The 14,175-nt window shown below is 36.2% G+C and overlaps 1 protein-coding gene across 1 annotated transcript in view; it reads left to right on the top strand.

Annotated features, from left to right (window-relative positions):
• usp54b (ubiquitin specific peptidase 54b) overlaps positions 1-5,106 on the top strand; it is a 205,227-nt gene extending 200,121 nt beyond the window's left edge. The window contains exons 28-29 of the mRNA XM_073866980.1: positions 1,027-1,092; positions 2,134-5,106. Of these exons, the coding sequence (XP_073723081.1) occupies positions 1,027-1,092; positions 2,134-2,319 (252 nt within the window). The 3' untranslated portion in view covers positions 2,320-5,106. The remainder of the gene's footprint in view (positions 1-1,026; positions 1,093-2,133) is intronic.
• The last annotated feature ends 9,069 nt before the right edge of the window (positions 5,107-14,175 follow it).

Here is a 14,175-nt window from a genome sequence, read left to right as displayed (position 1 = left end):
TTATCTACTGCTGCTATATTTGTAGACAGCATTAGGGTTACCAGCCAGGTTGCTGTAGTCTTTAAGGGGCGTCTTTGACATTTAAATAGTTTGAGCTGCCTTAAATTAAAACACTGTGTACTGACATATCTTAACATTGATCAGTGCCATTGTTTTGTCTTAAGATGCACACCAATATTGTTTTTTGTAAGGTTTGTATTAATCAAAACCCTGTCTGGAAACTGGAACTGCCCCTATAAGCTTTGATCCCTGCTACCTTTACTGCACTTGTAATTGTATTGTACAACATGACAGATAGTACACAGACACACTAACTCCCTTATGTTAATTGATTTAGACAAATCCTGCATTTCTGTACTTCATTTTCCTGTTGAAACTATAGTCTGCTTTATTTTTTTCTTAGTGCTAAGCTGATGTACAGATAATTCAGATCAATGGTTTCAGGTATACTATCTGTGTTCCTATAGCTTTAGCTGAGATCATTACACTGGCAATACCAAGGTCAATGGTTTTAATCTCAGAGAATGCACAGGCATCAGATCATATATATATATATATAGCTTGAATGCACTGAAAATTGCTTTAGATGAAAGTGTTTGACAAATGCATGAAACTGATGAAACAGAGCAAGCAGAAGATGTATGAAATGGTGCGGTTCAGCGAGTTGGGCGTGACTTTAAAGAATAACCCCGAATAAGGGCATGTCACATTGAGATTAAGACTGCTTGAATTCTTCTGCCATAATCTACTGGTTTTAAAGAGATAATCCTAGAAAACAGTTTATCCCTGGTCATCACACTCAAGATGAATAACATTAGTGTGTCCACTGGGTGGCACCTTCTGGTCCCCATCAGCCCTTCTTTTAATTGTTTTAATTTAACAATAGAACTAAGAAGCTGACATAAACTATGTGACAACTGACAGCCTATAGGTTTAAACTTTATTAATAAGAAAAGAAGTTTGCATTAAAAAACATCACGTTGTTCAATATAAATCTTATTCTCATTTACATTTTCTCTTTCTCAGACCCTGAATGACAGAGATGAGATCTCAGAGTCTGAAGTCAGCCTATCCAGCTGTCTGTTGTCCTCTGTAAGTGCACAAATATTGATTTTACACAGATTCAGTTCCTTGGTCTTAAACTTGTTGATTAGTTTATCACCGTCATGTTGTTCTTAATCTTGTATGAGTTTCTTTCTTCTGTTTGAACACAAATGAAGATATTTTGACAAATTATGGTAACCGCACAGTTGATGGACTCCCATAGTAGGATAAACAAATACTATGAAAGCCAAAGGGTACCGTCAACTATGTGCTTACCATCATTTATCCAAATATTTTTGGTGATTAGTAAAATAAAGAAACCCATACGGGTTGAGTACATGTATGGAGGGTAAAAATTGACTTAAGTGTAAATAAATAAATAAATGTAGAAATAAATAAATAAATAAATGTGGAAATAAATGTAGAATAACACAAATGGTACAAAAATAATAAAATTAAAAGTTGATACTTTTAAATATATATAACAATATATTTATTTGTGTTTTTATTTATTTATATCTGCATGTATTTATTTCTGTATTTCTACATTTATTTATGCATTTAATGGTGCATTTATGTATTTATTTATTTGCAGTTAATATATTTAATATATATTTATGTATGCATTTAAATAATTACTTATTTATTTCTGCTTTTAATTAATTACTTATTTATTTATTTCTGCATTTATTTATTTATACATTTATTTATTCATTATTTATTTCTAAATGTATTTATTCATGCATTTGTTTATTTATTTATTTCTATATTTCTACATTTATTTATTTATTTATGCATGTATTAATTTATTTATTTATTAATGTATTTATTTATGCATTTGTGTATTTATTTTTTTACTTGCACTTAAGTCATTTTCTCCTCCATACAGGGAACTGTAATGAAATTAAGAAAACGTCCTGGCCTCTCTAATGCAATAAAGAAAATAATGATTTGGTTCAACGTTAAAAAGTCAGGGATATCCAATTCTTTTTTTTTTTGGTCTGCAAGCCATTTTTATGTTCCAAAATCCATGTGACAATAATTTTTTTAGCCTTTAATAATTCTCACTTTTTTCTGTCTCACATACAGCCAAGTTTGGTCTCAGAGAAAGCCGAGCAGAACAGACTTTCGTCCCTAATACCTTCGATCGTCGTCACATCAGAATCCAGTCCCGCTCTTTTCTCGGCAGGGCGTATCGGCTGTTCCTCCAGTCAACAGACAGGTGTTTTGGTGGAGTCAGAAACTGTCACTGTGCATCCTCCTGGGATTGACTGAACATGGGCTATATTACTACTGACTTTACTGCCGTATACTTCAGGACACTTTCTCAACAGATTTTTGGTTATCTGACTTTACAATCCTTTTTCCCTATTATTCTTTATACAGGGCTTTAAAATAGCACCCGCTATGTTGTTTTATTGTTCAAGATTTGGCTGGGCTGAGGTGAAAATATAGGCCATGGGGTGAATAGGGTCTATAGTTTTACAAGAAAGCTGGGTGAGGACCCCACCTTTCAGTGGTAGGTAAACCCCCCCTCTCAGGGATGAAATGACCCTAAAGTTGGGAGTATAGTCTGTTGTTTTACTTGTACGCGAATATTTGACTCGTACGTGTACACAGACAGCACCAGCCTGTTCTCTTGTAGGCGCATGTGCAACCTACGTGTAAAAAGTATATGGCTTTTTAAATATCCAGTGGTGTGCATACAGTACGATAACTGCGTCACGCGCACTGTACACAGACCATCGCGTACGCGTAAAAGATGGACCATACTTTGGCCTTGCCACCTAGAAGAATCTGTACATGTGAGCCTTTGACAGTGTCTCCGTTGTGGAGTTTGTCTTGCTCTTAAGATTTATTAACATTAATTTATATGTATGAGCAGTTTCATGCACAAGATCAAAAACAACTATATGACCTGAAGATGCACTCAGCTCAGTAGAGATCTGATCTAAGTACAGTATGAAATGTTAGAGCCCTGTGTACAGGTATAATCTTAACTGTTAAATGCTCACTAAGTAGATCTTTAAAGGTGTGTAATTTTAAGCAGTTTTCAAAATATTCGACCTTCTCTGCCTGAGGTCGGGCAAACAGATACCTCCATCCCAAACTAATGACGCTGGTTAAGCCATTGTTCAGTCCTTCCAGAAAAGTTTGAGTTTTTTTGTGAATGTTGCGGGCAAAAATTCTTGATCTTGGTTTTCTTAAAAAATGGCTGTGCATGTGTGAAGTAAATGCAAAATTTTTTTAACTTTCTGCTAATATATACGTGATTTTTGCTACGAAAATGCGTGGATTATGTAATCATGCAAGCCCCGCATATTTTGCGAGCAGAAATTAGCAATTTATGCGGCAATATTTTGCGAGCAGAAATTTGCAATTTATGCGGCGAAAGTGCTGCGTATTTAAAAAATGTGGCCCCTGCATAAATATGCGGACTTTGGCTGATTATGCATTGAATCATGCGATCGCATAATGGCGTTTTTCTGGAGGGACTGATTGGGATGCCAAACAATGTTAAGATATGCCGCAAATCCACTGTTTACATTTTATCAGGGGAGTCAACTTGCATTTAGTTTTCTCTGCAATTTCAGCTAAAATAGGAAAAAGTAAGAAGAAAGTATATACCTCACCTTTAAATTATAGAAGTGTTGCCACCAACGTCAAGCATGTTAAAGGCGGGGTGCATGATTTTTAAAAAAACACTTTGGAGAGTCGGGCCGAGTACCAAAACACACTTGTAGCCAATCAGCCTTCGTTGCCTGGGTTGCATATCTGTGTGGGTCTATCAAAAGAAGGTCCAGATTCTATTGGGGTAGGGGTGTGTTTGTTTAGGTGATTTCAAATATCAACATTGGCAAAGATCATGCACCCCACCTTTAACATTCAAGACTTTTCCTGATGTTACGAAATCTGTCTCATTTGGTTTATTCTATTTTTTAGCACTAGATGGTTAACACGCATATAAAAATATATAAAATTGAATGTTGGAAGTATTATTGGAAGTATGTTCAATAGGTGATATTTACTATATAATTCATTTCATTTTATGACGCTCCCCTACACTCTTTTTACCCAAAAGTTGTCAACGGGGCGGTACCTATTAAAAAGGTCCTAATTTTGGTACAGATATGTTTCTTTGGGTTATCATCAGTGTTGGGGAAAGTTACTTTTAAAAGTTATGCATTACTTTTCATGGAAAGTAATGCTTACGTTACTTTTAAGCTATATTTGCGTTACTTTTTCTTACTTGGCTGAGACTTGATCTCTTTAAGGCCTTGCAGGTGTTTTTATGACTGAAAAGTTCTGCTTTCGGAAATTGCATATTTTCATCTCAAAAATGTCCTGCTGTGGCCTGCCATCTTCGTTTCTGACTCAAACTGTTCCTGCTCAGGCGCGCACACTTCTACGTTACTATGTTCAGTGTAATACAGTACATTGTTTTTTTAAATCAAATTTATTAAACTAAAAAAGTAACTTGCATAATTTTTTTTTAAAGTAACTTAAATATTAATTTGTACATTTAGAAAGTAATGCGTTGCTTTACTCGTTACTTTAGAAAAGTAATATTATTACGTAATCAAGTTACTTGTAATGCGTTACTCCCAACACTGGTTATCAATATGTACATCTACATCAGTGCTTCTCAAATAGTGGGGCGGGACCCCCAGAAGCGACACCAAGGGGGGGCGCACGAGACCCCGGGGAAAATACTTTTTCAGGAAGTGATTTTTTTTGCACCGTCACTTAAAGACATTACACCCCAAACACGCTGATAAGCCGCTTGAGTTTTTTATTATTATTTATTGATTATATTTAATTTAATTTTTCAATATCAAATGGTCAAAAAATATACTGTAAATAAGGATAGATTTTTTTATTTCAGGCAAATTGATGCATTTTAAGTCTTTACTGTTACAGACTAAAAAACAATGTTAATAAAGTTATTCTTTGTTGTAAGTTGATTGATATTTCTTTTTTTGTGTTTTCTTTAATGTTAATAAGGATACAATGTTTTGCAGATGTGTACTTTTATAGACAAATTATACTATTTACAGTCGCGGCAGAGAGTTGGGGGGGGGGGCGCGAAATGTTTACTTCTTCCTGGGGGGGGGGGGCGTTAAAGAAAAGAATTGATAAGCCCTTATATACATAATGGTACCAATATTCCCCTGTTAGGTATAAAAGTGTACATTTTGAAAATATACCGCCCTGATGACAACCTTTTTCTGAGAGTGTACATCTGTTAATTTTCTCATTGTAAGTGATTGCATGCATTCTTTATAAAAAAGCTTAAAAATATTTGGTTTTAAGGTTCTCAACTGTCTGTACAGTCTACAATTAGATTAAAATGTGATAATTGTCCTACTAAATGTGAAATGATTGATCTCAGAGGCCATGTCTATACCTTTCAAATGCAGATTTGCCTTTCTAGTGGATTTTGGAGATGCTTAAGTGGGATTAATACACCAGCATCTCTTTAGGGATTAGAGGAGAATGCTTTTAACAAGATTAGTTTTTGAGGTTGTGCTCAGTCATATCTTCCAAATGACTGGTGTGCACTTAACTTTACATAAACACTTTTTTAAAACAGTCTTCAAAGCAGTATAAATCACAGCACTTATCTTTGTTCAGTGAAACTTGTTTATTCTGTAAATATAGTTTGGTTTATTGATGTTGATCTTCTAAATGCTGTTTCCAGTTCTACTAGTTGCTCAGCTGATAAAGCAGTAATAATAATAATAATAATAATTCCTTACATTTATATAGCGATTTTCTCAGTATGCTTTACGTATGAACAGGGGAATCTCCTCAACCACCACCAATGTGCAGCATCCACCTGGATGATGTGACGGCAGCCATATTGCGCCAGAACGCCCACCACACACCAGCTTATTAGTGGAGAGGAGACAGAGTGATATAGCCAATTAGTATGAGGGATGATTTGTAGGCCAATAGGCAAGTTTGGCCAGGATGCCGGGGCACGCCCCTACTCTTTTCGAAGAACATCCTGGGATTTTTAATGACCACAGAGAGTCAGGACCTCGGTTTAACGTCTTATTCAAAGGACGGTGCTTTTTTTGACAGTATAGTGTCCCCATCACTATACTGGGGTGTTAAGACCCACACAGACCACAGGGTGAGCACCCCCTGCTGGTCTCACTAACACCACTACCAGCAGCAACCTAGTTTTCCCAGGTGGTCTCCCATCCAAGTACTGACCAGGCTCAACCCTGCTTAGCTTCAGTGGGCAACAGGGTGATATGGCTGCTGGAGATACGAGTAAACACTAGGGTCCTGGGATTGATTCGTAGGAAGCATGAGCTGATTAAAGGGATAGTTCACTTTGGAATGAAAGTTCTGTCATCATTTACTCATCTTCATGTCGTTTTAGACCTGTATAAAAAAAAATTCTGATGAACGCAGAGGCGGATATTTTGGGAAGTGATGGTGAGCACACAGCAGATGATGACCATAGACTTCCATAGTAGGAATAAAAAAATATGATGGAATTTAATGGGTACTGTCAACTGTGTGCTTACCATCATTTTTTACAAAATATTTTCTTCATCATTTATCACAATACTTCCAAAATATGTTTTTCCTACTATGGAAGTCAATGGTCACTGTCTGCTGTGTGTTTGCCATCATTTTTTGGGGTATCTTCTTTTGTGTTCATCAGAAAAAAGAAATTCGTACAGGTGTGGAGCAGCATGAGGGTGGGAGAGTGGTGACAGAATTTTCATTTTGAAGTGACTATCCCTTTAATACAATGTATGTATTATGCGTTTTGTCCTACAGTGCATTTGGGAAAAACATTTTATTTGTCCATGCATTCCCTTGGAAAGAAACCCATGACTCTGGTGTTGTTATGTTCGTGCTCCACAAGCTTCAGGAATTTGCACTTTGCTACTTCGGAAAATAAGTATGTGATGAATGCCTATAGACAGTAAATGTATGTGTAAATGCTCGACTGGCATACTTTCTAAAGTTACCAGGGTGCTCTATTAATTTATAGTTAGTCTGTTGATTTAAGTATCCTAAGCAAGTTTGATTTACAGTAAATTGCACATCAGCAACGGTTAGATTGTACATTTTAAATGATCTATAATTTTGTAGCTTATATATGTCAGCACAATGTGATAAGGGCTGCAGGTTGTGAAGTGAAGACAAGCTTAAGCTTGAGAGCTTATGAGCCAAAGACATAGCTAATATTGAAATCTGTCATACAGTCTGCATCACCCCTACCCACACTGAAAGTGAAAGAGCGACTTCTGCAGCGCAATGATTTGTTATGGCACAAGTCTGTCCCTGAGACCAAAACCATTACATGTGTTCCCTGTCAAGTGCTGCAGATTAGATGGTGATAAAGTGCTGGTGGCTGATGTTGTGAACCTCAGGACATGTGCCTGAATTCACCAGCCCACATTAATTAATGTCCCACAGCTTACAAACTCACGCACTCTCTTCCCTCTGCATTAATGCATTTGTTTTTTCTATTATCACTAGACAAAAATGTGTTTCGCTTTTGTCATTTTTCCTGCATGCATGTTTTCAATAAGTATTATATGTTAATAATGCCCTATAGAACCTACTGTACATTTAATTTATAGATTCCAAAACCTTGCATGGATTATGTCAGTGTAAGCAGTAGGGGAAGTGTGCCTGTGCATTTATGTAACAGATTCAGAAGTGTCTGTCTCACTCTTACACTGAGCTCTTAACAAGGTCACAAGCCTCTGGAGATAAGATTAAAGAGTAAACAGCTCTATGGCATTGACTTGTTCCCTCGCAGAAGCTTATAATGGAGTACAAACTGTAGCATGCATGGGCTCACTGACCCAAAGTAGGGGTCATCCGAGTATCTCGGCTGAACTTACAATTAGGGCCACCATGTTTAATGCCTCTAGACTGAAATCTGTTTTTATTTATTTCAGTGTATTGTTTCTCTTATTCTGTAATTCTTGTTTGATGCTACTGTCTTTGCTTTTTCCCCCTGTTTTGATTGTCAAAAGCATAAAAAAGCCTTCATAGTTTATCTTGCAAACACTTTAAAACATTTGAAAGATTTTAAATTGATTTGTTAAATGATGTATCTGATTGATAGGTAATAAATATAAAATTCTAATGAGTATGCATTATGACAGATTTTACGTATTAATTAGTATTTATATTATTAAGTGGTATTTATGATTTTGACACTTTACAATAAAGTTGTTAATGTTAGTAAAGGTATTAGCTTAAAATGTATAATATAACAATAAGCAAACTAGTTTTTCAGTATTTATTAATCTCCGTTAAATTTAGTTAATGCCGATACAATTGTTCGTGTTAGTTTATGCATTAACTAATGTTAACAGTTACAACTTTGATTTTAAAAATTTATTAAATGCTGAAAATAACATAAACAAAGATTAAAAATGCTGAAGAAGTAGGCTATTGTTCATTGTTCACGTTACCTAATGCATTACCCAATTTTAACAAAAACAACCTTTTTGTAAAGTGTGACCAAAATTATTTAAATTGAGCAATGTAGTTCTGTTCTTTTAATGTTTTGTGGTCTCATTTATTTTTTTAAATAAACCATTTACACAGTTTGTGAATCAAAATATTGCATTCTGTCCATTAAATACAGTTCAGTTGACAAAAGAATTATAAACTTTGTTTTTTAATTCACAGAAAACCTTAAGAAGTTGACTGAACTCATAGTTGACTTTTTCCCTCAATTCATTTAAGTAATGGGTCTCCCAAAAAACTTATATATTTAAGTTCACTTAACTTGGTGGCCACATAGACTGAAATTAAATTGTTAAGTTCACCAAACTTGAAGTTTGTACAGTGCACTTAAACAATTAAGTTCACTTGGTGTTCATAAGGACTGAACTTAAATTGTCATTTAACTTTATATAACAAGGTGTAATGAAAAGTATTCAGGACTGACTCACAACAAACTGAAGAAATGTTATTAACAACTGTTTACATGTTGTTATTCTTTAACCGAAATGAAATCATTCCAAATTTTTTTGGGCGCAAGGGCTTATGGGTATTCCTTACAGCATTTTTAAACTGATAATTTATAAAATAATTGATAAAGTTAATTGCACTTGAATTTTTAAATTTTAGTTTTTTGTAAGTTAATAATTAAATTAACAGATAGTTAAGTCAGTGGTTCTCAAACTGGGGGCCGGGGCCCCCAGGGGGGCCGCGAGATGGTGCCAGGGGGGCCCCAGTTTTATGACATTTCATAAAATACATTAATTTATCATGAATTCTGTGTAATTAAACCTAAAAAAAATAAGACTACTAACCAACAGCACTACTTTGTATACTTTAATATATTTTGTCTTATTAAAATGTTACGTTTTAGAACAAATTTGTTATAAAAAAAATTTGGGGGGCCGCGAAGGAATGCACCATATACAAGGGGGGCCGCACGCTGAAAAAGTTTGAGAACCACTGAGTTAAGTTATGGATCCAAAATGCAAAATTTAAGTCATGATTGCTTGACTTTTTGAGTATGGACAGCATTAGGGCTTTGAGTGTTCTTTTAACTTGGTAGGGACTGTTTGGGGGCAATTGTAATGCTGAGGAAAGGTCATATAACCCACTCTATCTTAAAATAAATCCTACACTGTCAACAATTTCTTGTTGCACCTAAATGCAATATTTTAACCCAAAGTTTTAAGTCTTTAAACAAACTTTAATTAAATGGTACAAGATAGACATATTAACACAATTAACTCAATGAGATCATGTGAAGATTATATTCTCTATATTTTTAAAAGCAGCTCTTTTAAATGTGGTTTTACATTTAAATTTAGTGAAATATGCTTATTTTCTAGCAGAAAAGTATGTCAACAGACAAACAAGGTGGCTTGGGGGCAATCTAACACAATGTTACAATTGCCCCTGATGTTGCAGCCATGATAAAAACTTCCACAGCTACATTAGCATAGGTTAGCAGTTTTTTATCAATAGAGGGTATGCACGTGACGTCATATTCGACAAAAGTGACTGCGGTTATGCCCACTGAGTGGCAAAAGACAGAGCGGCAGAATTTGTGTACAGTGTAAAATCAGCGAAAACACGGGAAAGCGCATCTAAATGGGAAAAAGCTGTTGTGCGATAGACTGTACAGATTAACAAGAATTCTGAGCAATCGTTTTACAGACTGCCAAAAAAACACAGAAAGGAGAAGTAAATTGATCGTTCATGCCAACGTCCACTGACCACAGGTGGGTTGACAAGTTGCTAGGTGGACAATACTTGAGTATTTTACTTTCTTTTTTCAAGTATTTGTATTTTATCAGTGTTTTTCTTTGGAAAACATACATTTCAAAGCAAATTATCATAATTTTTACTTTATAACATTTCATAAATACACGTGTTTGTTGTACAATTAAGATTTAAGTACATTTACGTACCTTTACACAAGTAAAATTACACAATTTTAATGTAATTACTAATTAGGAATTAAAAACATTTTAATGTGCAATATTAAAGAATACACAGTATGATTCTATGCTTTAGAATGTAGTGAAGTAAATTTTCCAATACAAACACCCTAATAAAGCACAGATGCTTGGAAAATGTAACTATTGTTACTACGTATTGTCCACCTCTGCTATTAAGTCCAACTAAATTCAATTTAAGCTGATAATAGTCAGTTTTACTGGCGTTTTCGCAGCAGCCACTATGAAAACCAGCCATTTTGTTGCATCATTTGCCACTCAACATGGTCATGTGGAAAACTGATGTCAATGCATAACCTCTATAACCCAGATAAAATATCTAAACTAAATTAGGCAGCAGAAAAATACTGTACATCCAAATATTTTCATATCTTAAATTCTGTGTGTTTTTTTAATTATCGTTTTTCACATGCAGAGAGAGAATCCTACTCAGCATCTGCAGATTCAGTGTCATCGCTCTAGCTTGTTTCTGTTTGGGGGAGTTGAGTATGTTACAATCGCCCTCTGTTACAATTGCCCTCAGTCTCCCCCATCTGCACAGTGACCCAGCGTATATGCTCTATGACTGGAAAGAAACCATCTGTACATTATGCATACTTGTGTGTTTTGATGTGATTTAATTTGCTCTACTATAAATGAATATCACATCAACTCAGTAAAACTTTCCCTTAGGTTGTTAGCATGAATTTGCCAGCAGTGTCATAATATAAGTAAAATGTTAAAAAAATATAAAGATAAAAATTAATTATTAGCCTAAAGTTGAAGTACATACTGCAGGCAAGTTATTCTGCTATCGCCTCATATCTAAACATTATCCTGCACTATTAAGCAGAAGCAAAGACCTATGGTTTAAAATCAAAAACCATGTCACAGTAAATAAAAGGTGAACAAATGTGAGTTAGTTTATGACTCAAAGCTTACGTTTTCATATACCAGCATTGTTTTGGTAATAACAGTTGTAAGGATGGAACCAGAATGCTTTTTGTGCTGTTACAATAAAAGGCTTCACTGACAGGCTTCACTCAGAATGACCTCAACAAATGATAACTTGGATCCTTCATGAAAGCACTGTGGATGGCACCGGATGACCGATGGAGGTTTTGCTTGAAAGTGCTGGCAATGTCAGTCATCATTTCTGACAATGGACTACTTTCAGCTCAACTGTTGACGACAACAAGTTCGAGAGATTAACAGACATGTTCGCCAGTCTCGCAAGTGACCGTCTCTTCTCACAGGTAAAGGTCTTGTTGAAATGTATTGAACAATTTCTCAATTTATTGCCTGGTAGAATGAATCCAACCTGATCTCACAAAAATCCGTGTTATAGTTACGGAATATTTAATTACTTTATCCGTGACCATGTCACAGAATTCAGCTTTTTCCGCGAGGGGACCGCGGATGTCTTTTCCGTGTCACTCCCACAGATTGCTTAGCCGTTTCTCAATATGCGTTCTTGTCTGTACTTGCGTTCTTGTGGACTTGTGAAACGTCATCAGTCGCGGCCCAAGTACTGTTCCAATTCAAAGTTCGCATCAAGCCCAAGTTCACATAAAATCCCCGGATGTGTTCTTGATCCGCCCATTTTATCGAGGACGCATCAGAGGAGACTTGTGCTGCATCCGAAAACTCAAGGCAGTGACTCGTTGCCTCGCTGCCTCATGAGGAAATGACTTCGGAGGCATGAAGGTAGCTCAGAGAAAGATTTTCGGACACACTTCTAAGGCAGCGTGTTTGAAATTTAAACAGAGAGCGCCTTTGTGATAACTAATCACATATTTGAAAACTACAATACTAATTTATCGCTAGAAATGCAATTAAAAGGTGTAAAAAGTGAAAATATACCTTTATTTACACTACATTGGTGGTCCAGTCGCGTCCTTGGCCGCCATTTTATTTTTCGAACTCGACCGGACTCGACCAATCACATTCTTAATGTACGTCCACGCATAGGTATCTCAGGAGACAGGAAGTAAACCAAACATTGAATTCGGGCATGCCTTGATGCCTTGCTGCCTTGGAAAGCTGCCTCAGAAGGCAGCAATTTAGAGTTTTCGGACGCAGCCTTGTGTGGACTTGACAGCGAAGTTTCCCAGAATGCATTTCGCGTCAGAAGTTCGTTCTTCCGAGTCTGAACTTGCAAGTCCGAACTAGGAAGGACACAAGTCCGAACTTGGCGTACTTGATATTGAGAAACGGCTCTTGTGTCATTTTATGTATTGTTTTCTAATTTTTTTCTATTTTCTTACCATTGTCGCTTGGGGTGAGGGTTAGAATCACTTTTTGTTACATTTTTAGACATCCTAACCCAAACCCCAACTCTAACCTCAACTCCATGTGAGAATTGTTTTAAAGGAACATGCCCAGATTTTGGGAGTTTAGCTTATTCACTGTATCCCCCAGAGTTAGATAAGTCCATATACCTTTCTCATCTCCGTGTGTGCTGTAACTCTGTCTGACTCAGCCCCCGCTAGCTTAGCTTAGCACAAAGACTGGAAGTAAATGGCTTTAGCTAAGCATACTGCTCCCAATAAGTGACAAAATAAGCGAACATTTTCCTATTTATGTGTTGTGATTTGTATAGTCACACCGTGTACAAATAACAAGGTCATATAAGACACAGCTATCTTTTAAAGGAATAGTCTACTCATTTTCAATATTAAAATATGTTATTACCTTAACTAAGAATTGTTGATACATCCCTCTATCATCTGTGTGCGTGCACGTAAGCGCTGGAGCGCGCTGCGACGCTTCAATAGCATTTAGCTTAGCCCCATTCATTCAATGTTACCATTTAGAGATAAAGTTAGAAGTGACCAAACACATCAACGTTTTTCCTATTTAAGACGAGTAGTTATACGAGCAAGTTTGGTGGTACAAAATAAAACGTAGCGCTTTTCTAAGCGGATTTAAAAGAGAAACTATAATTTAAGGCGTAATAACACTTTTGGGAGTACTTCGACTTGCCTGAAAAGTCTGCTCCCCTTCTCACTCTCATAATGGGAGAGGGAGGGTGTTACTGCGCCGAGTCGAAGTACTCCCAAAAGTGCTATTACGCCATAAAATATAGTTCCTCTTTTAAATCCGCTTAGAAAAGCGCTACGTTTTATTTTGTACCACCAAACTTGCTCGTATAACTACTCGTCTTAAATAGAAAAAACGTTGATGTGTTTGGTCACTTCTAACTTTATCTCTAAATGGTACCATTGAATGAATGGGGCTAAGCTAAATGCTATCGAAGCATCGCAGCGCGCTCCAGTGCTTACGTGCACGCACACAGATGATAGAGGGATGTATCAACAATTCTTAGTTAAAGGCGGAGTCCACGATGTTTGAAAAACGCGTTGGAAAAGGAGACGGGCCGACTACCAAAACACACTTATAGCCAATCAAATCAAATCAAATGCCGGGTTGCGTATGTGTGGGGCGGGTCTATCAACAGAAGGTCCAGATTCTATTGGGGTAGGGGTGTGTTTGTTTAGGCGATTTCAAATATCAACATTGGCTTTCAAACATCATGGACTCCGCCTTTAAGGTAATAACATATTTTAATATTGAAAATGAGTAGACTATTCCTTTAACAGTATACATACTGGGAACTATATTCTCTGAAGACGAAGCACTGCTACTTGGGCGGAGTGATTTGCACAACTCTGACCGA

The sequence above is a fragment of the Misgurnus anguillicaudatus genome, chromosome 4 (genome assembly GCF_027580225.2).
Source record: "Misgurnus anguillicaudatus chromosome 4, ASM2758022v2, whole genome shotgun sequence".
Taxonomy (NCBI): Eukaryota; Metazoa; Chordata; class Actinopteri; order Cypriniformes; family Cobitidae; genus Misgurnus; species Misgurnus anguillicaudatus.
Note: the sequence above shows the minus strand (reverse complement) of the source record. Positions and strands in the feature narration are given on the sequence as shown.